Raw genomic sequence first — 26,841 nt, forward strand, 5'->3', positions numbered from 1 at the left:
TATTGAGTGATCAAATGGAAAACACTAAACATATAAATTCAACATGGATGATTCTATTTGATTTCTCATTTTCCCCATTTAGGCCTTGTTTGTACGTCGTTATTTGCAAGCTGACTCCCCCATTCAATTGTGGACACCTCAAAAGCAGGGACTGTCTTTTATCTTTATCCCCATTCCACAAAGAAGCACTTAATAAATAGGTTTTTATGGACTGACAATTTTGAATTTTTTTGCATTCTGGCTCTATGTGACTATTATACTTTATCTGATATATACTTTACACTTTATCTGAAATGATGGTTAATTTAGTTTAATTTGATTCGCTATTCTAGATATTAGAAATTATTTTTGTTATTATTAATTCATTTCAGTAATGTCCAACTCTGTGATCTCATCTGAGATTTGCTTGGCAAAGATGCTGACATGGTTTGCCATTTCCTTCTCTAGCTCATTTGACAGAGAAGGAAACTGAGGCAAAGAGAGTTAAATGACTTGTCCAGGATCACACAGCTAGTAAGTATCTGAGGCCAGATTTGAACTCAGGAACATGAGTCTTCCTGACTCAAGGCCTGGTATTCTATGTACTGTGCCATCTAATGGAAATGTAGAATGAAGCTCAATCATGAGAGGTTTTAAATACTCAAGAGAATATTTTTTGTTTTATCAGAAGAAAATTGCATTTTCTCCTAGAGACACTGAGGGTCCACTGAAGCTTCTTGAATAGTGAAGTGGCATGCCTGTGCTTTTGGAATATCTAGCACAGTGGGAAAAGAGCACAGATTCTGAAGTCAGAGTACCTGCATTCCAATCTTGCCTTTGACACTTGCTGTGTGACTTTAGACAAAACACTTTACCTCATTGAGTCTCATGCTCTTCATGAGTAAAATGAAAGGATTGGGCTTGGGACTAAATGGCCTCTGAGGCCCCTTCCTCTTCTAGATATGTTATCCTCTGGACTTGGTGGTTATGTGAATTGGATAAAGAAGAGGCCAAGATATAGGAAGATCATTTAGGAGGCTACTGCAATAGTCCAGGGGAGAGTAGATGAGGTTCTGAAAGGTGGTATCCACATCAGTAGGGAGAAGAAGATGGAGGAGGGAAATGTGTAGACACAATCGATAAGGTTTGGAAGGCATTTGGGTAGGAAGACTGAGTGAGAATAATTCCTAGGTTAAAAACCTGATTGACTGATTGACTGGAAAAATTATGATGCCTTACAGAAATTGGGAAATTAGGAGAAGGGGTAGGATTCAAAGGAAAAAATGAATGCTATTTTTTAACATGTTTAGTTTGAGGTACCTATGGGTCATTCAGGTGGCAGTGACCATCAAACAGTTGAAGACATGGGACTGGCACTCAAGAGAAAAAGTAGAGATGGATTTCTAGATTTGGAAGTCATCTCCATAGAAATTATAATTGAACTCATATAAGCTGATGAAATTCCCAAAAGAATTAGGATAAAGATGTGTTCTTGCATTATAGGGCCATGATACAGATGACCCGGAAAAAAAAAAAACTGAGAAGGATTATTCAGACAAATGGGAGGAGAAAAAGGAGAGATCTGTTTCAGGCTGAAAAAAAACCCCAGTCAGGAGCAAGTGTCCAGGAGAAAGATGCCATATCTCTCTCTACCATATCCTAGCCTGAAATTCACACAATGGAAATAAGAGGCACAGAATTAGGGATGAAGATGAAACAGTAAGAAAGAATTGGATCTTAATTAAAAAACTAACAATCACATCTACTTTCACCTCTTTATTCTTTCATTAAAATGTTTATTTGTTCAGCATAGTAGATATCATAAGGATAATGGTTAAATGTAATATGCATAAGATAATAATGATTAGAATGTAATTTTTATTTTAATTTTTTATCAATAGAATTTATCTATAAGTGCCCCAAGCCCTTCCCACTCTGTATCATCCCGGAGACAAATATGTTCATGTAAACTATATCTGTCATGTTTCCACCTTTCAGTTCACTCTCTGGAGGGAACATTCACAATTTAATCTTCAAGTATTAAATCCATCACTGTCTATGATGTTCTCTTGTGTAATTCTTTTCAATTTTTTTTCAAGTTAGTCTGCTCATCATTTCTTATGGCACAGTAGTATTTCATCACAATTTTATACCACAATTTGTTCAGGTATTCTCCAACTGATGAGTATCCTTCAATTTCTAATTCTTTTCTACCACAAAGGGAGCTTTTCTAAATATTTTGGACCATATGGGTTCTTTTCCTTTTCTCCTGATCTCTTTGGGAAACAGACCTAACAATCTAAGGGTATACACAGTTTAAAACTCTCCAGGTGTAATTTCAAATTGCTTGCTCTCCAAAATGATTGGATCTCCACCAACAGTATATTAGTGTCCCCACTTTTCCACATCTCCAACATTTGTCATTTTGCCCTTTTATCATTTTAGCCAATCTGATGAGTGTGAGATTATATCTATCTCAGAATTGTTTTGGTTTGCATTTCTCTTATCAGTAGTGATTTAGAGTATTTTTTCACAAACCTACACATGGCTTTGATCTTTTTATCTAAAAATTGACTTCATATCTTTTGTCCATTTATCAATTGGGGGTATGGCTCTTATCCTTACACGTTTGGCAAAGTTCTCTACATATTTTAAATATGAGGCCTCTATTTGAGAGGCTGTTCACAAAATTTTCCTCCAATTTTCTGCTTTCCTTCTAATCTTGACATTTATTTTATTTGTACAAAAAGTTTTGAATTAAATGTATTCAAAATTATCCATATTACAATTTCACAATGCTCTCTATCTCTTGCTGACTCATAAATTTCTCTCCTATCCATAAACATGATAGGTAATATGTTCCATCTCCTAATTTGCTTATATCTCCTTTTATGTTTTAGATCATGTAGAAATTGAAGGAATCAGAATGGGCAAAGATGTAATAAAACTATCTCTGTTTGCAGACAATATAATGGTAGATATGGAAAATCCTAGAGATTCAAATAAAATGTTGGATGAGACTATCAATAATTTTAGTAAAGTAGCAGTATGTAAAATAAACCCACTTAAATTATCAGCATTTTTATATATTACTAGCAAAGTCCTGCAAAAAGTGAGATATTCCATTTAAAATAACCATAGAGAACAAAGTCAAATCTATTAGAATATAAGCCATTCCCCAAGTTGACAAATGGTCAAAGGATATGAACAAGCAATTTTCAGATGAAGAAATCAAAGCCATCAATAATCATATGAAAAAATGTTTTAAATCACTCTTGATTAGAGAAATTCAAATGAAAACAACACTGAGTTACCACCTCACACTTACCATATTGGCCAATATAGCAGTAAAGGAAAGTGGTAAATGGAGATGTGGCAAAATTGGGACACTAATGCATTGTTGGTAGAAATGTAAACTGAACAACAGATGACAATTTGGAACTATGCCCAAAGCTTTATAAAACTGTGCATAACCTTTGATCCAGTAATACCACTACTGGGTCTGTATCCCAAAGAGATAATAAAAAAGGGGGAAAGGACCTACTGGTACAAAAATATTTGTAGCTGCTCTTTTTGTAGTGGCAAAGAATTGGAAATGAAGAAGTTGCCCATCAACTGGGAAATAACTGAACAAAATGTGATACATGTTGGTGAAAGAATACTACTGTTCTATAAGAAATGATAAGCAAGATAATTTCAGAAAAAGCTGGAAAGATCTGCAGAAACTGATGCAGAGTGAAATATATAAAACTGAGAAAACTGTATACAATAATTATTATTGGTAATTATACCATGATATTATACCATGATTATTTGTGAAAACTTGGCTACTCTCAGCAATGCAATGATCTAGGATAAACCTGAAAGACTTATAATGGAGAATACTATCCACCTCCAGAGAAAGAACTATTGGAGTCATCTTTCACATCAGTGTTTTATTTTGGGGTTTTGGTCATGTATGCGTGTGCTCTTACCATAATAATCAATATGAAAGTATGTTTTGCATGTCAACAAAAATAAAATTTTTAAAATTAAAATAAAATAAAATAACCAGATAGAATAAAATACCAGGAAATATAGTTGCCAAAACAAACCCAGGAACTACATAAACATAATTATAAGATATTTTTAAACAAATAAAGTCAGATCTAAATAATGATAAGCAGGATGATTTCAGAAAATCCTGGAAAGACATATAAATTGATACAAAATAATATAAGCAGAACCAAAAGAGCATTATACAGAGTAACAGCATCTCATACAGTGATCAACTGTAAATGACTTATTCTCAGCAATATAATGATCTAATACAATTCTGAAGGACTTATGATGAAAAATGCAATTGATTTACAGAGAAAGCACTGCTGGCTCTCAGTGCTCTGAGGAGTGCATAGCCAGTACCTACCTCTTTCCCATGTATCATATTGGGGCTATTTTTCTTTCCCATTTCTGGTCTGCCAGGTCAAGCTCAGGATTTGTATTCAAGTCCCTGATGACTAAGGCTCATGTTGGCTTGTGACACCTCCACTCCGAATCCTTTCCAGCCCCATTCAAAAGAACTGATTGACTTTAGGGTCATTTGAAAGATATTTCACTAGTTTCATTGACTCAACTTTTCTCTTCACCTCCATTGACTTCCATGTTTTCCTGAGCTCACAATGAGTTCCTTGATATGATATATTTTCCCTTCTCTAATAGTTTTTCCTTGTAGGCCTAGAGTGAACTAAGATGCTTACTTTTGTTTCTTTTCAGTTTTCTTTATTTGAAATCTTTTTTCATACATGTTTTGGGGTTTATCTGGGATAGTGTTGGTTCTCTGTAACTATTCAGGAGGATATCTTAACCAGAAGTCCTTAGGGGAGAAATGATACCTTTATTCCCTTCTCTGGTACAGGTCCTCCTGCTTGGATTATTTTAGTAGCCAGCTGATTGGTCTACCCACTCCAAGTTTCTCCCCTATCCAATACATCACCCATTCATCCAACAAGTGATTTTCCTAAAGCTAAGGTCCAATTACAACCAATACCCCTCCCCTCCCAACATAACAAATTCCAGTGGCTTCCTATCACCTCAAAGAATCAAATACAAAATCCTTTGTTTGGAGTTCAAAGCCCTTTATAACCTAAGTCTTCTTATATCTTACTTCATCTACTCTTTAAACCAATGATATTGGCCTCTTGGTTGTTCCATGAACCCTTAGCTCCAGGCATTTTCTCACACTATCCTCCAACCTAAAATACTCTCCTCCATCATCTCTACCTACTGCTTTTCTTGGTTTTCTTTTAGACCAACTAAAATACTCTCTTCTACAGAAAGTCTTTCCCAACTCCTCTTAATTGCAGTGCCTTCCCTTCCTTAATTATTTCTTATTTATACTGTTTGTACATATTTGTTTGATTGTTGTTATCCTCCATTAGATTGTGAGCTCCTCAAAAGAAAGGGACTATCTTTTGCCTCTCTTTGTATTTCTAGTGCTTAGTTCAGTGTCTAGCACATAGTAGGAATTTAATAAATGTTTATTATTTATTTTCACACTTGTAGACTTCAACTTAGTTCTACAGATTCCTCGGTCCTAAAAGGTGTCAATATTATATTTAGTTAAGTTTTAAGCAAGACAGCGGCAGCCTATGCAACCTTCTCAGAGCTTCCCAGAAACAATCCCCAGAGTGTCATGATCCACACCTTCATCCAGAGTTGTTGAATTTTCTATTAACAAAAATTCACTAGGGAAAACCTTTTAAAAGAGACCTTATAAAAAAGCAAACCACGAAAAAGCAAGTTAAATCACAACCTAAGGCCTTTTCCTTATTTTTTTAGAAAACAGAACAGAGAAAGATCATGGAGGAAATAATAAAAGTTATCAATATTAAAGAGAAATGTAACAAACTGAAATCATATTGAAAAAGCACTCTAAAGAAAGTAGGGTGAACTAAAGTTGCAGAAGAAAAACAGAACACCCTGAAATTCCTTTATTCACAATCCGGTTAATTGAGAATTCTGGAATTTTGCCTCCACTTGCTTCTATCAACCACTGTTTATTCACTGGATTTTGGCACAGACATCATGCTAACACATACAAAGTCATTTAATAGATGTGTTCTGTTTATGGAAACATTTGTAGCCAAAATTCAGGCACATTTCTTTTTTTTTCTTTCTTTCATTTTCTTTCCTTCTGCATTTTTTCCTTCTCTATCTTTTCTTTGTCTTCCTTTTCTATCTCCTTCTATATTGTCTTTTTCTTTGCCTTCCTTCCTTCTTTCCTTCTTCCTTCTTTCCTTCCTTCCTTCCTCCTTTCCTCCTTTCCCTCCTTCCTTTCTTTCTTTCCTCCTTCCTTCCTTCTGCCTTCCTTCCTTCAAAGAACTGAAGTACACCATGAGATGCTTAACAAGAAACTTCATTTTTGCATGAGGTATTAAAAAGAAATTCCCTAGATATGAATATCTATATCTCTTGTATATTTATTATTTGTTAATCATGTTATATTAATTGTAAAAAAAATTACTCTTGGATTAAATAACCATGGTCACCATAAGACTCAGGATACTCCTGGATATTATTGAAGGTCTATAAGTTTGTTTTTGTTTTTTTTTAATGTAACACTTCATCAGAATTTCCACAAGGAATGTCACTGATAGTTCTCTAAACAAAGATTTCATATGCTGTGTACCTTTTACTAACTTGATCATAGAAAACTATACATAGGCACTTTTGCTACATTCTCAATTTGATCATTCTATGTGATAGGAGGTGATCTGTACCCCAAGTCCTAGGAATTATAGAAAAGAAACAGAATGAAGATGGCAGATACCACCTATAAAGAATAGGACAGACTTTCAAAATTTTTAGTCATTTAGGGAATATTTTTATTTCTTTAATGTTTGACTAAATGGAACTAAAAGGTCTTGGAAATCTATATTATACAACTGAAAGTAGCCAATTGCCCTGAGAAAGGTCAAGGAAAAAAAGATATGACATAAATAATATGACAATATTATTTCAAAGAACTAGAAAGATCTCACTTTGTACCTACATTTGTAGAATATCTATTTGTAGAATAACTATCTAAAGGGGTCGAGGTTATTATTTATATTAATAAAATTGATAAAAGTTTAAGTTTATTATTTGCTTTTAAGATGGTCTTTTTCTAAGGTTCCTTCCCAAAAGGAGAACAAAGTGTTTTTAATGGACTAGAAAATGCTCTGTGAAATGCCAAATCCTGAAAAAACAAAAGGGGATATAAAATAAACTCCTATAAAGCATCATCACCACTATATACTAACAATGAAGGCCAGCCGTAAGAGATAGAAAAAGAAATTTTAAATAAATATAGTCAATATAGAGTACTTGACAGTCTACCTGCTAAGACAAACCCAGGAACTATATGAACAAAATTATAAAATACTTTTCACATAAATAAAGACAGATCTAAACAATTGGAAAATTTGTTTTTTCCTCTTAAGTACATTGAAGCAATATATTAAAGCAATTCTACCCAAATTAATTTATTTATTTAGTGCCATATCAATAAAACTAGCAAAAAATATTTTATAGAGGTAAAAAATATAAAATTCATATGGAAGAACAAAAGGTCAAGAAAATCAAAGGAATCAATGAAAAAAAAACATGTAAAGGAAGGCAACCTAGCAGTAGCAGATTTCAAACTATTACAAAGCAGTAATCATCCAAACAATCTGATACTAGCTAAGAAATAGAGTGGTAGATTAGTGGAATAGATTAGGTACACAGTGCATAGTGGTAAAGGACCACAGTAATCTAGTGTTTGATAAACCCAAAGATCCCAGCTTTGGGGGCAAGAATTCACTATTTGACAAAAATTTCTGAGAAAACTGGTAGACAGTTTTGCAGAAATTAGGCATAAACTATTATCTCAAACCTTATAATTATTAGTAAGGTAAAAATCAGACAAGATTTAAACATAAAGTGTGATATCATGGGGCAGCTGGGTAGCTCAGTGGATTGAGAGCCAGGCCTAGAGACCGGAGGTCCTAGGTTCAAATCCAACCTCAGACACTTCCCAGCTGTGGCAAGTCACTTGACCCCCATTGGCTACCCTTACCAATCTTCCACCTATAAGTCAATACACAGAAGTTAAAGGTTTAAAAAAAATTAAAAAATAAAAAATAAAAAAAGTGTGATATCATAAGCAAATCACAGGAGAATGGAAATTTTACTGCTCACATCTATGAATAAGGATTTATGACCAAAGAAGAGATAGAGTGGATCATGGGAAGTAAATGGGATAATTTTGATTACATTAAAATTAAAAAAAGGTTTTACACAAACAAAACCAATGTAGCCAAGATTAGAAAGAAAAGAGGACACTGGGAAAAAATATGTTTCTCTGATAGGCTTCATTTCTCAAATTTAGGAAAGACAGTGTCAAATTTATAAAAAATAAGAACTATTCCCCAGTTAACAAAAGGATATAACATTTGATAATAATATCAAAGGATATAACACGAAGTTTTCAGAGGAATAAATCAAAGCCATATGTATATGGTATTATATTCATAATCTGGAAAGTGATGGATGCCACCTTGACTGACAGGGATGGCAGTTGGAAGACTCGGAATGTTCCCAGGTGCCATGAGCCGGGACAAATGTCATTTGGCCCCATGGTATAAATACCCTTGAACAGCCACTTTGAAGGGGTCTCTCTGGAGGTCTCTGGACAGGAGGCTCTGGACTGGAAAATCTCTGAGTGGGCGCTTGAAGAGTGGCAAGGAGGTCTATGAAGAAGAGGGCAGGAATATCGCTGAAGCTATTTCCTGATAGACTGTGAGAGCTAGTGCATCACCAACACTGGTAGTGGGAAAGCTGAGAGAATAAGATAATCAATACAACTGCATCAATAGCTTCCCTATTCTCTGGCTTGGCTGTGGCCAGGTCTGGCCAAAGAGAGTGGGATTGAGCAAATCTCCAGTTTGATCAATAGCCTCCAGTCCTGATTGTCAACTAGTTTATAGATAATAGATCAATAGGGTCTCCAATCTCCAATCCTTGTCCTTGTTATCCTTTCCCTGGTTATGGATAAATAGAGTTCAACAACAAGTACCTTTCTGATTGGTCTTTATATCATGGCCCTTGGGAAGGAAGTCAAACGTAGTCAGATCCTAAACTTCATCCAAGGCAAATCAATAGCCCAATACTAATCTATCCAACCCCAGGTTGGACCTGGAAAGGTTACCCATCTATCTAACCTCTTGGGTCCTTCTTGGGCAACTGTTAGAAAGGGATAAATTACAGCATCAGTCAAGGGTAATCGGAATTGGTGTTCCTCCATCATCTGCAGCTAAGAAGAATGCAGATAGATACATCAACATAAATTGTACACCTACATATCCCATTGACCTTTTTTGTTTATAACAATGGTCATATTTTTAAAAATGCCCTAAATCCCTACTAACTAGAGAAATATTTAAATGCTAATTTAAAAAAAATTTTCAACCCCACACCTACCAGATTAGCTAATATGACAGAAAAGGAAAATGACAAATTTTGGAAGGGATTTGGAAAAATAAGAAAACTAACACACAACATGAACTGAAGCAATCATTCTGGAGAACAATTTGGAGCTAGGTCCAAAGGGCTATCAAACTGTTTATACTCTTTCCTCCAGCAATACCACTCCTACGGCTATATCCCAAAGAGATAAAAAAAAGGGAAAAGATCTAGATATATAAAAATATTTATAGCATCTCTTTTTGTGGAGGCAAAAAAATTGGAAACCAAGGGGATGTATAACTAAATGGGAAATGGCTGGAATTAACTACTGTGCTATAAGAAATGACAAGCAGGATGGTTTCAAGAAAAAGCTGGGAAGGCTTATATGAAATGATGCAAAGTGAAGTGAGCAAAAGCAGGAGAACATTGTCCACAGCAATAGTAACATTATATGATGAATAATTGTGAATGACTTAGCTGTTCTCAGCAATACAGTGATCTAAGACAATTCCAAAGAAATCATGATGAAAAATGCTATCACCTGCAGAGAAAGAACTGATGGAGTCTAAGTGAAAACTAAAGCATCATTTTTTCAATTAATTTTCTTGCCTTGTTTTCAGCATGCCTAATCTGGAAATATTTTTTCATTTCATATATATAAATAATATCACATTTCTTGATTTCTCCATGCATGGGGCAGGAGCTGGAGAAAAGGTAAAATTATTTGAAAAATAATGTTAAAAATAAATTTTAAAATCAAATATACATATACATGCATGTATAAATATATACTTTCATGCATACATAAGGGTAAAAATAATAACAAAATTCTTCTGAAAGAACAAATGTTCAAGAAAAATATCCCAGCAATTTTTGTCAAATAGAGTTCTTATCCACAAAGCTAGGACATTTGTATGTGTCTATGTATATATTGATGTATGTGTGTATGTGCATATATATTTGTGGGTTTTTTTCATTTATTTTTGGACATTTTTGTGACAATTTTAACATATATTTTAACAGATGTGTATATGACAGGAGCCTTGGCCATCTCAGCAGACAAAAGGCTGATGGCAGAGAGCAATGCCATTTAATTCACCTGCTTTGAGAATTACCAAGGCTTCATAACAATTTATACCATTAGCTGCTAGCTAGTGGGATATGATAATACTGAAGATACATTAAAAGATATGTATGTGTTTATTCTCAATATACAAAAGACTCAGCACTGAATCTAAGAGCAGCAGGAGTGGCATCCTAAGGGAGGGAAGCGATTAAAAGGGATTCATCCAACCTAACCTAACTGAGGAGGTGTGAAATAGAGAAATCTTCTAGGTGGGTAACTGAATATGAGTATGGGGCTCTTCAAGGATGCAACTGAAGATGTGCTGATTAGCCCATGATCTGTAGCTCAGGCTTCTCAACATAAGAGAGTGATAACAGTGCCCGAGGCAGCGCACAAAGCTACCTTGGTAGCAACTATGAGCAGGACAAAACTTTAGTAACTGGCAACTATGGAGAGCGACAGAATAGCAAATGAGAGGTTGCCAGGACAGAAGGCAAAGGTTGGAGAGGTTAGTGTCATTGAAATGGAGGCCAACAGCAGAAGACAGGATTTGTGTAGATAATGACTAATGTAATAGGGAAATTAGAGAGAGAAGCATAAGATGGGAAGTTGGCACACACTCACAAATACCAGGGATAATCAGATCTGCTCATATTGCTCTTCAGCTGATCAGGAACCACAAGGAAGGATTGAAGGGTTGTCCTTTGTTCTCCAAAGACTTGAGATAGGAAAAGCTCCTAGAAGCAGCTCTTCCTCCCTCTGATTGGGTAGGACCATGACCCAAATTGATAGCCCAAGACCAAAACCAAGGATCAAGTGACAGTTGTTTATCAGTTAACCCTTCTCTCTCTCCCCCTGGCTTCTAGAATACTTTCTCCAAAATTCTTTGGCATGTGCTAACTTCCCATCTTATGCTTATCCCTCGAATTTCTCTATTATACTATCAATGCAGAGAATGATAGAAAAGCAGTCAGCTTACTAGCCTTGGCAGAAGTAGAACAGAGCAGAGACAAGAAATGAGAAGTACATTAACCCTTCTGCATATGGGAGGGAGTGGTTAAGGAAAAGAAACCGATTCCACCAGCTGTCTTCTCCATTTTTTATTTTGCTAATCTATCTAAAATATATGCTTTTTATTCTATTTATGGTTTCCTGTTGACTTTGTTGGTAGAGACTGCATTGGATGGATGGAGAACACTGAATATCACCTCCATGGTGAACTCAGGTGTAATAGATGTCTCACTCAATTCTGCAGACCCATCACTAGTTGAGTACAATGGATTATATTCAGTTGATACTGAATATGCTCTTCCAGCTTCTACTAATAGACCATTCAAGAACCATTCATCAAAAAAAATCAAAATGTTTAAGTAGGACAGAATATCAGAGTAAATAATAGAGGGTAAGGGAGTCAATCACATTAGCCTTCCATACATAAATGAATATAATTTCCCATAAATAATTTATTCTTAGTATTGAGAGGGAAGAGCTACCAAGACATTGTTTACTGAGTGTCCATGATTTTTGTTCAAGGTCCCAACACCTTAGAGTCTGTAAGGTCGAAAGGCACTTTGGACTGAATGGCATAAATTCTACCTTTGGCATATACTACTCTGATAAACATTCTTAGAAAACTCCTATGCCTCATTCATCATTAAACTAGAATTAGCAGGATAATGGGGCTTTACACATGCTGAGATCATATAAGATGGAGGTACCCACATGTTAAGAGTCGAGGCTGGATGTTGCTGCCAACCCAGCAGAGAAATCCTAAGCCAGGGTACCTGGTGCTCAAAACCAAGATGGGTTTAGCTGCTTTGAACTTAGAATTTGGTGGAACCAGGCTATAGAAACTGAATTCAGCTATGAATTGAATCCTCCTCCCCTCCAAAGAGAAAGAGATGATGTGAAAGTTATATCTTATGGGTTGGAGAGAAATGTTTACCTATTATTGTCCTTATCCCTTTGAATATCCTTAAATATTCCTTTGTCAAAACAAAACTATTAAGTGGATAAATAGAACTGGGTTAGAGGGGATCTTTAAACTGAGGGAACACAAATGGTGGGTGCCCAAGGCAGTGGGAGAGATTAGATACCCCTATATATTCTTTTGGTACTGGGGGGGTGAAAACTCTCAAAGTGGGGTGAAACGTAAGGGCCATGCTAACACCCAAAAGAGCTCTGTTGCATAGTTTAGAATGGTATTGTATTGTGACTCCTCAGTTCTCAAATTGTCATGACTGAAAGAGTCAGGAGGTTAGATAGAAGGAATAATAAAGGCAGCGCTAGAGGAAAGGTGAAGTTTTAAAAGTAAAGAAGATAAGAATGAGTAAAATAGAGAATTCCTTGTGTGTGTTAACTTCCTAAACATCAAGAAAGCTGGGGAAGATGCAGTTACAAGAAAAAATGATAAGATCCAAGGATAAAGCAAAAACTGCTTTGCTAGATGTTAGTTGATCTTCAGAGCATGGTTGAATTAGACCTCAGAAGAAGGGCTATCATATCCAAGAAAATCAAAGGTGTGGAAATGCAGAAAATATAGCCTATATGTATACTAAGGGAGTTGATCATCTGTGGCATGCTTAGATGATTAAAAGGATATCCATAGAAAAATCCTGGCAAAGACCTGGCAAACTAATAAGTAACCAGTAAGTAGCCCCAGTTTCTACAACTGGATGGTTGGACAATATAATAGTAAGGAAAGAATTAACTTGCTTTGTTGGTTACAGTATTTCTTTGGTAGTAAGAATTTTGAGAATAACTTGTCTGTGTACATTAAATTAAATCTCATTTAAAAATCTGCACCGTGCTTTAATTTAGAAATACAACCTGACTGACACATAACAAATGGCACTAGTACACACACTTCCCTTTCCACTGAAGTTGCCAACTATTTTTTTAATGGAAAATTCAACTTGCCACAGTTTGTTGCATGGTGAAGTCAAATTAATTTCACTACAGGGACTCAGGTCCAGTAAGCAAAGCACTAGCCTGGAAATTCTGAGACCAGAATTCTAAAAGGAAGAGAGCTAAAGAGCTCCACAAAGGAATGTAAGGATTTGATGAAGGTCACAACTGAAAATTAATGACAGAATTAGAATATTCTGCCCATTTTCCCCGGTATCCATCTTACAAAATCCATCATCAGGTGATTGACTTGGTGATAAAGAAGAGAACAATTTATTGTCTTACTCTCAGAACAAAGATGCTTCAACCATTGGCCATTTTATATAACCTGGAAATTAAAAGTTGGGTTTGACTTATGTTATAAAGAATGGGTGTCCTACTAGGGGGATATGGATCCAGTGCGATGGAGCTGTATCTCTGTATTCTCCCTAGGTGCTGGTGATGGGGGAAGACCCTTGCTGGATGTTATAATTTCCCAGGAAAGACCCCTAATGGTCAGGTGGATGGGTAACCCTTTCAGGTCCCACCTGGGGTTGGATTGATTATTAATATTGGGCTCTGATTAGCCTTGGATCACGTTGTTCATCTGTCTGCATTTGCTCCCTCCCCAAGGGTCGTGATATAATGACCACTCAGAAAGGTACTTATTAAATACTTTATCTATGATCATAATTAGGGAAAGGATAATCAGGATACGGATTGGGTATTGGAGACCCTGTCAATCTAATATCTATAATCTATAATCACTCAGGACCAGAGACTATTGATTCAGTAAAGCTGGAGCTATTGTTCTTCACAACCCCTCTGGTTCAGCTTGGCCAATACCAAATCAGAGAGAGTAGTCTGCTCTTGCTGCAGCTGTGATGGTGATTTCCTCTCAGCTTTCTTATTATCAGTTTGGTGATATATTTGCCTTCACAGCCTTCAGGAAATATTCAACTCTTAACCACCCTCTTCTTCTCAGACCTCCCTTCCTCCCGTCACCACCCAGGGACCCAGAGACCTAAAGAGCTAGGATGATTCAGATACCTGAATGTCTAAGGAGATTCAGAGAGAATCAATGACCAACGGTCAAAGACCCCTCCTAGATGGCTGTTATGGGTATTTATACTCTCAGGCCAACCAACTTTTGCCCCTGGCTTGTAGCATCTGGGAACATTCTGATGTCTCCAACTGTCTCCCCTGTCAATCAAGATGAGACCAATATTTCCCAGGGTTTGAATATAATACTTATTCCTCAACTCAGAGTTTCTTTTAAAAGCATTAGAATTTCACTCATTTTGCCCTTATCAGGATTTCTCTTGATAGGATTTGGTTCATGTCTGTCTCTCCACACATGCAAAAAAATGGAAAGCACCTTAGCTCCCATAGAAGTTTTTAGAATAACATGGCATTCAATACATGGAAGGCTGTAATCTGACCCACCCCCCAAAAAAAACCACAAATGGCTACTTGCAAGGAACCCAACTCTTCCTTCTTTTAAGTATCTGTACCCCCAGGGTAAGATAACAGTCCTCCAGACTATAGCACTAGGCTAGATGGCCTTCCCTCAAAGAGGAGAATGATTCATTTTATTGTAATATTTGCAGTGGTCCAGAATCAAATGTCTCTAAGAAATGCCTGTGTGTGTATCACAATAAACTAAATCCTACTAATTGCTTTCCCAGTGCATTTTTATTCCCAGTCTTATTTACACTATACTATATTATAGTACGTATAGAATAGTATTATATCTAAAAAAATAAGCCTTAATTTTATTGCTAAAAAAATGCTAACCATCCTGAACCTTTAGCAAGTCATAATCTTTTTGCTAGTAAAGGGTCTTGACTTGATTGATTGGAGAGGTGGCTGCTGAAGTTTGGTGTGGCAGTGGCAATTTCTTAAAATAAGGTAACAGTGAAGTTTGCCACTTTGATTGATTCTTATTTTCACAAAAGATTCCTCTGTAGCATGTGGTGCTATTTGATAGAATTTTATCCACAGTAGAGCTTCTTTCAGGATTGATATCAATCCTCTCAAACCTTGCCACTGCTTTATCAACTAAGTTTATGTAAAATTCTTGAAAATTGTTGTGTATCAGGGAATGTCCAATGAGAAGGAGAGAGATGGGGGAACGGTCAGTCAATTGGGCAGTCAGAAACAGACAAAATTTATTAAGTTTCCCTTAGTTTGTGCCTTGCTATGATTCATGCACACTAAAACAATTACAATAGTATCATCCATAACAGATATCATTATAATGGAGTAGTATGAAATATTGTAAAAATTACCAAAAAACTGTCACAGAGATATGATGTGAGCCCATGCTGTTGTGAAAAAAAATGGTGCCTATAGACTTGCTCTACTCAGGTTTGCCATAAACTTTCAATTTGTAAAAAATCCATTATCTGTGACATTCAATAAAGTAAAGCTCAGTAAAACAAAGTATGCCTGTATATGTGTGCGCATATGTAAGTATGTGTGTATTTGTGTGTATGTTATATATATGTATTTATGATGTTAAAGATCACAGCCCATCTATGCTCACTTCTTCCATGAAGCTCCTGTCTATGTCCTCTACAAATTCTGTCCAGGGGCTCTACTCAATATTCTAGAGGGCATGTTCTAATTCTCTTGACATTGTGTTGATACTAGTCTCATACCCTGAAACCCAGAGAAAATCTGACACTTTGATCTGCTTTCAGGAACTTCTGATGTGGTTTGCACAACCCTTTTTAATTGTCTTATGGGGAAAACTGGTATCGTTATTTAAACAAAACCCACATATCATATTAGATTGACCCTATTTACCTTTCACCAAGTTCGGTGGGGATGAATTTTATGACTATTTCCAAAATTCAAATATATGGACTATAGATTTATTGATAGTAAGAATATTGTAAAGAACAAAACACAGGCTCTGAAGGCAATTCAAAACAATCCCCAAATTACTCTGAACAGCATTAAAATGAGTGTAGTTCCCATGATTACACTTAGGCAGAATGTGGTACAGTGGAGTTATGCATCAAGAAAGACTCATTCTTCATTCCCCCTATACACCCTATTCATCTCTCTGTGTGACCACATAATGTCTCTGACCTCAAAATGGTATAATATGTGTAGTACCTAATTCATAGGGTTATTATGAGGCTCAAACAAGATAAACTGTATGAAACACTTTGTCAAGTGAAAACTGCTATGTAAATAGATATCAGAAAATAAATAAATGTCAGCTATCATTATTTTCTGATGAGATCCGTATGTAGACATTAGATACATTTATGTGTTTTGACATATCTATTTAAAAAACAATCTGTTTTTTAAAAATCAATATCATTTCCTTATAATGCCAGACTTTAGATAGTCCAAAGCATTTTTCAATAAAATCTAAATACCTTTATCTTTGGTGCTATTATTAATTTTGGCACCTTGTAAAGATAGAGAGGAAGGTAATTTCTTTTGTTCAACTCTAAATAATAATTATCCTAAAATGTTCCCTTTACGCTGAGCTAGGTAGGAGTTTTTATAGAAGATGCCACTTTAGTGTGGCATTGAAGTAATTCATGGTCCACCTACCAAAAATGATAAATGGCTTATTAACTGTAAAAACTATCAATACTCTGGTCATAGGGTATTGTTTCAAATTATTTTATAGAAACACTGAGGTTTTTGGAGACCAAAATATAACATTAAAGCAATCAGGCTTTGTTAATAACAGATACTTAAAACAAAGAGCAGAATTTGAAGCCTAGAAGCTTGAGAACTCTGACCTTGGCTCTTTAACTTACCTGATGTTCTGGCTCAAGCTTTTACAAATAAACTTGAAAGCATCTTGGTAAAAATGATAGAATTCAGGAGAGCTAAATGGCTCTGGATAGAGAACCAGGCCTGAAGGTCCTTGATTCAAATCTGGCCTCACACACTTGTGTAATGCTGGGCAAGTCTGCTTTTCTGCATTGGAACTAGCCTCCAAGTCTAAGACAAAAGGTAAGGATTTAAACAAAATGATGGAACTCTAAGCTAAATAGTTATCTGTAACTGGAACAAATGGGGTCAAAAAGGAAAGATCTATCTTGTCCAAGGGGCAACTAGGTGGTTCAATGGGTACAGAGTCAACTTATCTTCCACCTCAGGCACTTACTAGATGTGTGACCCTAGGCAAGTCACTTAACCCTGTTTGCCTCAGTTCCTCATCTGTAAAATGAGCTGGAAATGGAAAATGGTAGACCACCCTAGTATCTTTGCTATGGGTATTTCCCATATTTCCCAAATGGTATCACTTGAATGTTGGACAGGACTGAACAACACAATCTTGGCTTACAGACACTGATCACTTTTTTTGGTCAAAGAGGGTAAGGTTTATCAATGAGAGGTTCTAGATAATATACCCAAGCAGACAGAAGCTGAAATGGCTTACCTGGCCCTAAAAGAAATAAACCCTAAATATAGTCATAGGGAACGATGCCCAGAAAAGATGCCCAAACCAACAAAGAAGAGTACCAGCAGAGACCAACAGAACTTGCACTCAACAGAGGTGTTGAACCCAGGAAGAAGCTGGATCAGTGCAAATAGCACTAAGTTCTTGAGGTGTCAGATGTATGAGTGTGCCTGATGACTGATCCCTATCCATGCTTGCTCCCTGCAAAGTGTGTATATTGATGGAAACTCTACTCTAGTATTATAGGGATAATATTCTATTGTAAATTCACTACATATTTCATTAAATGCTTTGAATTAATTGTCCCCTATGGCTAAATAAAAAAGTCACCATAACAATGGGGATTGTGAGCTATCATTATGAGTGGATATGGACCCCATAGTGTCTGAGGTAGCTATTCAGGGGACCCACTGTGTAAAGAAAGGGTACCACAGCTGTTACACTTCTATAATTCAGTTTAATTCACTAAGCATTTAATGAACATGTATTAGATCCTCCAGATACAAAGATGAAAATAAGATGGTCTCTGCCCTAAAAGGAGGGATACATTGTAATAGAAACAAAAAAGCCTTTGTCTCATTTGGAGGGTGGGGGGTCAGGGTCACTGGGCAGAGTAGTACTCTGGTTGGCACATAATGAAGGAATTAATAACTCAGCTTCAAAAAGAGAACCCTAAAACCAAATTGGTTTATTTAATTAAGGAAATGGCCTGGGGATACATGATCCAAAGGAGGATGATAGCATGCACATAAACTTGGATTCTTTTTTCTAATGTGTTTTGGCTCATTTTAGCATATTTACCAATAAATTGGGGTACACATTGAACCATTCAGTAAAAAGCATGAAGCTAACCTATAAAAGAAGAGTGGAGACTGTGGACCATAGCCACTGAATCCTAGAATGACAGACCTGGAAAGATAGCTATTCCAAACCCTTTCTCCATAAAGCATGAATAGCTAAGCACAGAAAATTTAGAATTGCCAAGATGCATTATCAAAATTGCCAAGTTAAATTTGGTTGCATAAAAGGCCCTGTTCTCAAAATATCCCAAAGCAAGGAGCCACAGAACATTTCAATTCTGAATCCTTAACAACTCTCCAGACAAATTCCAATAGCAAATTAGACCATGACTGCCAACAAAGGAAACCAGAAAGAAAAGAAAATACTTTTTTGGTCCAAATATAAGGCGAGGTTTTGGCTTTTTTAAAAGATAATAATAAAATACAGGTCACTTTATATTTTTGATAACGTTATGCAGGAGAGACTCAAGAGTTTTGAGAATGGAAGGCACAGGAGGGTAATCATAGCTTCCTCTGTGGTGATGACTGCTCATTTCCATAGCAACAGCTCCCAATGCACCATGTGTAAGGGCTGCTGTGAGATACCTCCCAAGAGGGAAGAGGAGGTAGAAAGAGCTTTGAGAGAGGGCAGGTGGCAGGGCTGTGAGAGCTTGGTGTAATCGTGTTAAATCTCCTGTTTAAAACCATATTAAAGTTTCCATTATGGGATGCTTTATTCCAGAGGAGTCACCTGCTTTTTACAGAGCAGGCTTTTCGGAGAGAAGCCACATGGTAAAAACAAACAAACAAAAATAAGCTGGGAGGAGGTTGCTAGGGGAACGGTGGTATCTAAAGAATGAGAAACAAAAGTATTTGCCTCCAAAAGCAAAATACTCTGGAAAAGGATATCTTTACAATGGATTGATGTTTCCCAAAAGTTTAGCACAGTGCTTGACACATAGTATGCCCTTAATAAGCATTTGCTGTTGAACAAAAGACAAGGAATTCCAGAAGAGATTGTAAGGTTGTTTGTTTGTTTGCTTCTTTGTTTGTTTGTTTTTAGTGGTGATGGTTTTTAGAGGCGCTTCCTCTTCATCAATAACATTTGAGGTTCTTATAATATACGGTACATACTTTTGTATTTTCAAAAACTTCTCTTTGAAAAATAAGATTACAGGGGCAGCTAGATGGCTCAGCAGATAGAGCACCAGGCCTAGAGGTAGAAGGTCTGGGTTCAAAACTGGCCTCAGGCACTTCCTACCTGTATGACCCTGGGCAAGCCACTTAACCTCCATTGCCTAGCCATTGCTTCTCTTCTGCCTCAAAACCAATACTTAGTAGAGATTCTAAGATAGAAGGTAAAGGAAGAAGAGGAGGAAGAGGGAAGAAGGGTAAGAAGGTGGAGGAAGAATGAAGAACAAGAAGAAAAAGAACAAGGAGAAAAGAACAACAACAACAAGAAGAAAAGAACAAGAAGAACAAGAACAAAACAAGAAGATGATGATGATGATGATGATGAAGACTTCATATTTGGGCCAATATTTTTTCAGCACTCAAGTGTTTTAACTAGCTTTATCACTGACAATGTACATTAAATTAAATTAAATTAAATGTCCTTTACCTCTCAGTGAAGGAAAGAGCAAATGAACTGATAATTTTACCTCAAGACTTCCTATGATGGAGTCAAGGGTACCCACTCCTAACTCCTCACTGCTATATTCGTGAATAGCTAAAAAAAAAAAAAAAAAAAAAAGCAAAACACCTTTTCTGAATCCCTGGCATGGAGATAGGCAGAGGGCAGAAAGGAGGAAGATCTTGCTCTTCTTTAATGAGTATATAAAGGATAGCAAATAAAGGTTGCAGTACTTAAAACTCCCGCTGGAATTTTATCAAGAATGAAAAAGTCAGGAATGTTAGGAAAGGGGGGAAAATGTAATACTGGTAACTTCAAAAAGCATCAGTTTCAAAAAAGTTGAGTCGATTTGAAAACCCAAAAGGAAGGATAGCTACAATCATATAGTTTGGTGATAGGTTTGAGCATTTGTAAACTCTCCAGAACTCTTGGCTTTATGTCAATACAAGTAGCATTCTTGTTACTAATGCAGAATTACTACCACCAAAGAGACCATTTAAGTGTGTTTGAAAGTTGCGTTGCATTAGTGAAATGCTAGCAAGTAAAGTGACCTCATTTCATTGAACATCATGTAAGCAGGTGAGTATAAGATGGGAGGGGGAGGCAACGAGGCATGAAAAATCTATACAGCCTTATTTTATCTTGGTTTGTATTAACAATGTAAGAGATAGATCTGAGATTGAAAGAGAACCTAGAAACCAAATGATAGGTGAATTTAAATATCTAAGTACAAAACAAGGAAAATATGTGAGTGGCAGCCAAGTGAGGGCACTTGCTACCATATCTAGATATATTTTTATTTATGTTTTTACTTCCTGTTCTCAACTTATGCAGTGCTGGTGTATGCTGTTAAGCAGCTGCCCTGCTTTATCTTGGGAAGTGTCTGCCCTTCTGCAGGAGAGTGACATTACCCCAGGGTATACTTTATATTGAATAAACTCATCTAACTTTACACTAGTGACTTTTTCCAGAAACCACAGACTTCAAAAGGGATTCAAGTCATGGAAGGGCTCCCTAGGATTGCCCTGGAAAGCCAGAGCTTGGTCAGAAAGTTTGTAAGGTGCTATAAGGCCTTTGGGGACAATAAGAATGAGCTATATAAATTCAAGCCATGGGCTGATCGTTCCATTAGGACTTGAGACAGTCTTTCAAAGGAATAAAAGAATCTGCTCAGATGATGGAATCCGTCAGGCATGTGACCCAGGTCATGGCAGGGCACTGGAAAAGAAACATCTTTTGAATCCAGTTAATTTGTATTTTTCCAACTGGGAAATTAGGTGATTGATACATAGGGACAAAAGATGTCTAAAAGTACATTCCTTCACTATTGTGGAGTTATAGCTGCTCAAAACTGAAATAGACATTGTCTAACCTCTAGTGATTTGCCCCAAGTTTCTTAAAATTCTTGTTGCCTCAAGGCAAAGAAAGTCATTTGAGAAGATGATGATTTATTAATCTAATAATGATTCACATTTATAAGCTTTTCACAAAGCTTATAAAGCATTTTTTCAAGTATAAGTTAAGAATTACTTACTATCCCTAGAGAAACTAATGAGATAAAGCTACTTGGGCATGTTTAGCTTGGTGAAGAGAAGAAAAGACTTAGAAGGGAAAGAATAGTTTCTATTTTTGAGTATTTAAAGAAATGCCAGGTGGAAGAAGAATTAGACTTGTACTTCTTGAAGCCAGAGGGAAGAACTTATATTAAGAAAAAAGAAGAAGAGACAGCTGGATGGCTCAGTGGATAGAGACCCAGGTCTAGAGATGAGAGTTACTGGGTTCAAATCTGGTCTCAGACATTTCCTACTTGTATGACCCTGGGCAAGTCACTTAACCCCCATTGCCTAGTCTTTATTGCTCTTCTGCCTGGGAACCAGTGCCTAGTATTGATTCTAAGACAGAAGGTAAAGGTTTAAAAAAATGCTGAAAAGAGGAACAGAAGAGATATTTGGGATTTGTCCATACCTTATATTTTAGCTAAAGCAGATGTTTACCCACGACATGGAATGAGAGGGGAAGAGGAATGAACTCAGGATGTCTGAAATTCCTTCTAGCTCTAGAGCTGTGATCAGATATGATTTTATTGGCCTATTCAATCTCTTTGTTTTACTGTAATAGTATTTAACACTTGTGTAACCTACTCAGAATGCTTCTCTCTAGATCTTGTATTTTGTTCAATTTTTCTTGTGACTGGTTTAAGCTACTTCTTGAAGTTTTGGAATCAGTATTCCCAGTTCTCTTTTTATCTCCTTTGGTCTACTATGACCAGCTTCCCACAGAAATGCTGAAATGGGCCTCATCTCACCTTCTGTCCCATGCTGTGGGTCCACCTTTTCCACTGAACACTCAGATGGATGTGTGCTATCATGGTGAAGTAAAAACATTATCAAAGTATAATAGCATACTTTCACAGACCTTTAAATATATATTGATTAGGGGCAGCTAGGTGGATTGAGAGCCAGGCCTAGAGACGGGAGGTTCTGGGTTCAAATGTGGCCTCAGTCACTTCCCAGCTGTGTGACTCTGGACAAGTCACTTAACCCCCATTGTCTACCCCTTACCACTCTTCTGTCTTGGAACCAATATATAGTATTGATTCTAAGACAGAAGATAAGACTTTAAAAATAAATTAATCAAGATATATTGATTAATGATATTAAAAAGAATATATATAATTATAAATATGCTTTGAAATATATATGCTCACATATATATTCATATATATAAACAAAATATGCATTATTTGATGTATCACTTACTTGGACAGTAAGGCTCTTAGAAGATCATCTGCTACAGGCATTCTAAAGGACTTGCAGAGAGTCCTGATAGCTGAACTGGGCAATAGTCCTCTTCTGCAGGAAATACAAATAAAATGGATAATGCATCTTTGTTTGCTTTTTGTAACAATCAAATAATAAAATGATAAAATGTGAATTTGTCCTAAAATGTGGTTTTTGAAGAAGTCTTGTGAAAACTGGAATTAGGACTTAATAAAATGAAAAATAATCATATCACATTTCATCACATTTTTCCACTAAAAAAAATAACTGAATTCTAAACTCACGATGACTTTTTCAACCACATTTGGAATTCTTTGTTATTGGCAGCACAGTCTACTAAAGTTGTAGACACAAGGGTGGCTCTATGTAATCTGCCCTCTTAACCACTAATCAGGTAAATGCGTGGAACTATCTATAAATCTGACAATTGAGAAGCTAGCATTACAAAACTCAGGTTTTTTCCTAGTGTTTTCTTTGGAACTGAGCCCATAAAACCTGGAAACCAGTGATGCCTACTCCAGATTTTTTTCAGAGGGTTTAACCAATGCAATACACTGATCAATTTCTATTAAAATGACCTGGAATAGAGAGATCCATAGACCAGCATATGGAAAAAGTGGAGGCAGTGAGGAATGGGAAGGGGTTTTTTTGTAATTAATAAGCTGAAATGGGAAGCAATAAAAAAATATTCTCTTTTCTGACTCAAATAGGAAGATACCAAATTTTGCAAAGAAAAAGTTAGATTTATATTATTTATAAGAAAGGTTTTAGACATGGCCTGGATGCCTTGAATACATTTCTTGCTAACTGAATAATACTGAAGTTTTATTATATTCAAACTCAAACCACACTGAAACATAAACTCTTTTTTAAAAACTCTTACCTTCCATTTTAGAGTAAATACTGTGTATTGGTTCTAAGGCAGAACAGTGTTAAGGGCTAGGCAATGGGGGTTTAATGACTTGCCCAGGGTCACACAGCCAGGAAGTATCTGAGGTCAGTTCTGAGCCCAGGACCTCTTGTCCTGGTCTTCAATATAGAAAGCCACCTACCTGTTCCCAAAACATAAACTCTTAACTAGATTTCTCTAATTTCAAAGAAAATTTATACAGAATTTAACAGCAAAGAGTTCCTTCTAACATGGAGGTCAAAATTGTTGGTCATTACTTAGCATAAAATAATATTAAAAGGTAGCAAATGTCATACTGCTTAATCTTGTTAAAATCTTAGCTCATCAAGTAATTATAAGAGTGTTGGCAATAGATAAAGAGAAAATTCAAGGGGAAGAGCAAGTTTCCCTTGAAGTCAAAGTATTTTATCAGCAAACACAAAGTCAGGAATCTGATCAAAGAATAAACTCTTTAATAAACTCTCCTTTCAGTTACAATGTAAAAAATCTTGTAAATGCCTTTCTCATTCAAGGTTCAAAGAATCTTAAAATTTAATTCAAATGGATAAACTATCCAAAGACTTACTTGGCCTGGTCCTTGTATATGCACATGGCAATCATTTTGTCAAAAATCTCAAAGGTGTTTTTCTTCAACTGATCTTGAGCAAGTGAAAGAAAGAAAGTAAATTCACTCTCAGAGTCTTCTCTGACACTATAGAAACGTCCAATAGTCATAATCTCATGCTCACTGAGTTTTTTATTTGATATATTTAACATTACTTCTCTGTAAAGAAAATTGGAAATATATTCAGAAAATATTAAAAAATAACACTTTTACTTACTACTTACTTTTCATCAAACATTTGAATTCATTTCTTTGAGACAAGATAGAGATTTGGGGTTTTATACTTTGAAAATATTTTTGCTGTCACAATGAAGGCACATATTCATCAGAAGAGTAATAGATTCTTTGACTTACACAATTAAATGGAAGAGAGGTGATTATTTTCATTCAATCTCTTTGTCCATTTTGGGCAATCGGGAATCACTTTTATTTTTTTAAACCCTTACCTTCCATCTTGGAATTAATACTGTCTATTGGTTCCAAGGCCTATTGTATAATATGGTCATATGGTCCTTATTATATAATATGGCCTCAATTTCCCCATTATCTATGATTTTCCTAAAATGTAACACCTAATACTGAACACTATACTCTAGTTTTGATCTAATTAGGGCATAGAACAGAGGGATTACTGCTGCGATTGTTTTAGAAATTATTACACTTTTAATGTGGCATGTTCAATTCAATTCAACTTCTCTGGAATGAATTGAATTTAAACTTGAATATAGAATGTAATGTTTACCTTCACCTGAGTTGATCTCTTGAGATTTTTTGGATTATGACTGCTATATAATGTATTAGCTCTCTTTCCCAGATTTTTGATAAGCTTTATCAAAATTTAACTTTATTTTGTCAACAATACATTAGTTGATCAACATAAGGTCAAGGACAGAAACCTGGGATTCTTCACTAGAATCTTTATATCAATTAATTAATAACTATTTTTTGGATTCTGTTATTAAGAATCATTTAAGAATCCACTGTTTTTAATCTTTTAACTCTGACCTGTCCACAAGGATAAAAGGATTCTGTCAAAAACTTTGTTAAAATATATTATGCATTTCCAATCTATCAGTTTATTTACCTTAAAAAATGACAACTGGGTCAGTTTGGCATAGCCTGAACTTAATTTTTAAAAAAATTAAAATATGGTGGGTTTTTGTGAAGAATGCTTTCCTTTCTAACTGGTCACAAACCATCACTTTCACATAAAGTTCCAGAATTTTTCCAAGAATTAAAGTCATGCTCACTAGGTTTATAAATTTAACAATATCTAACACCTACATGGTGCTTAATATGTTCCAGGTACTGTGCTAAGTTCTTTACAACTATTATCTCATTTATTATCTCCATTTTACAGATAAGGAGAGTAAGGTAAAGAGGTTATGACTCCACTTTCTGATCATTTCCAAAAATTGTGACGTTTACTCTTTACAAGTTCTGTGACAACTATTCTCATTTCCAAAATCTTTCAAAAATCTCAGATATTGGATCAGAAATCAAACCAATAAGTTCATTCAATGACCTAGAATGCAATTTATCTGTGCCTGGTGATTCAAATTCACTGACAACAGTAAAGTGCTTTCTAACAAATATCCTTAATTATATTTGAATTCGCCCCTGTGTTAACCATTTTCATCATTTCTAATCCAAAAATCATCCTCTTTAGAAGAGAAAACAATTAAGAGTTGAGAAGTCCAGATGATTTTTCACCATGTAGTGCATGGTCCTATCCTTTCTTTTGTCTAGGTATCAATTACAATCAATTACCTTACTGAAAAAAGTAACTTCGTAAATCGAGGGGAGAATACTTCAATTGAATCACAGGCATTAAACAAGTTGCAAACATATTTAAATTGATTTGGAAAGAGAGAAAGCTATTGAATGAAATGAAATGAAATGATGCTACATAGGAAGTATAGTGGAATTGGATTACATTTACTCAATGTACTCCCCTGTGGATCTTATATAAAATAACAAACTAATATGGAGTCCAGAATTTGAATAGCAGGTCAGCTCAGTGGTAGAAGCTGTTGCAGTGGAATCACTGAAAGAGAACCTTTAAAAAGAAAAGGAGAATAGCCTTTTTCTTCCCCTTCCCACTATAACAAGTAGATAACTTTGTAAGCTTCAAAATGTTGGATGATTTTCGATGTTTCATGGTTATCCTAGCAAGATCCCCATAAGGTAAACGATTGATGTTCTATGCTATCCTATATTAATTTATAATTAAAGTCTCTATTTCATTCAACTTATTGGGAATATTTTTGCATTTTTAGAGAGATAGCTTAAACCATGAAT

The 26,841-nt window shown here is 35.7% G+C and overlaps 1 protein-coding gene across 1 annotated transcript in view; it reads right to left on the minus strand.

Moving 5' to 3' along the window:
• EFHC2 (EF-hand domain containing 2) overlaps positions 1-26,841 on the minus strand; it is a 163,116-nt gene that overhangs the window by 19,397 nt on the left and 116,878 nt on the right. The window contains exons 12-13 of the mRNA XM_044669224.1: positions 24,502-24,699; positions 23,006-23,098 (exon numbers count right to left, since the gene is read on the minus strand). Of these exons, the coding sequence (XP_044525159.1) occupies positions 23,006-23,098; positions 24,502-24,699 (291 nt within the window). The remainder of the gene's footprint in view (positions 1-23,005; positions 23,099-24,501; positions 24,700-26,841) is intronic.

Source organism: Gracilinanus agilis, chromosome 3 (assembly GCF_016433145.1).
Source record: "Gracilinanus agilis isolate LMUSP501 chromosome 3, AgileGrace, whole genome shotgun sequence".
Lineage (NCBI taxonomy): Eukaryota > Metazoa > Chordata > Mammalia > Didelphimorphia > Didelphidae > Gracilinanus > Gracilinanus agilis.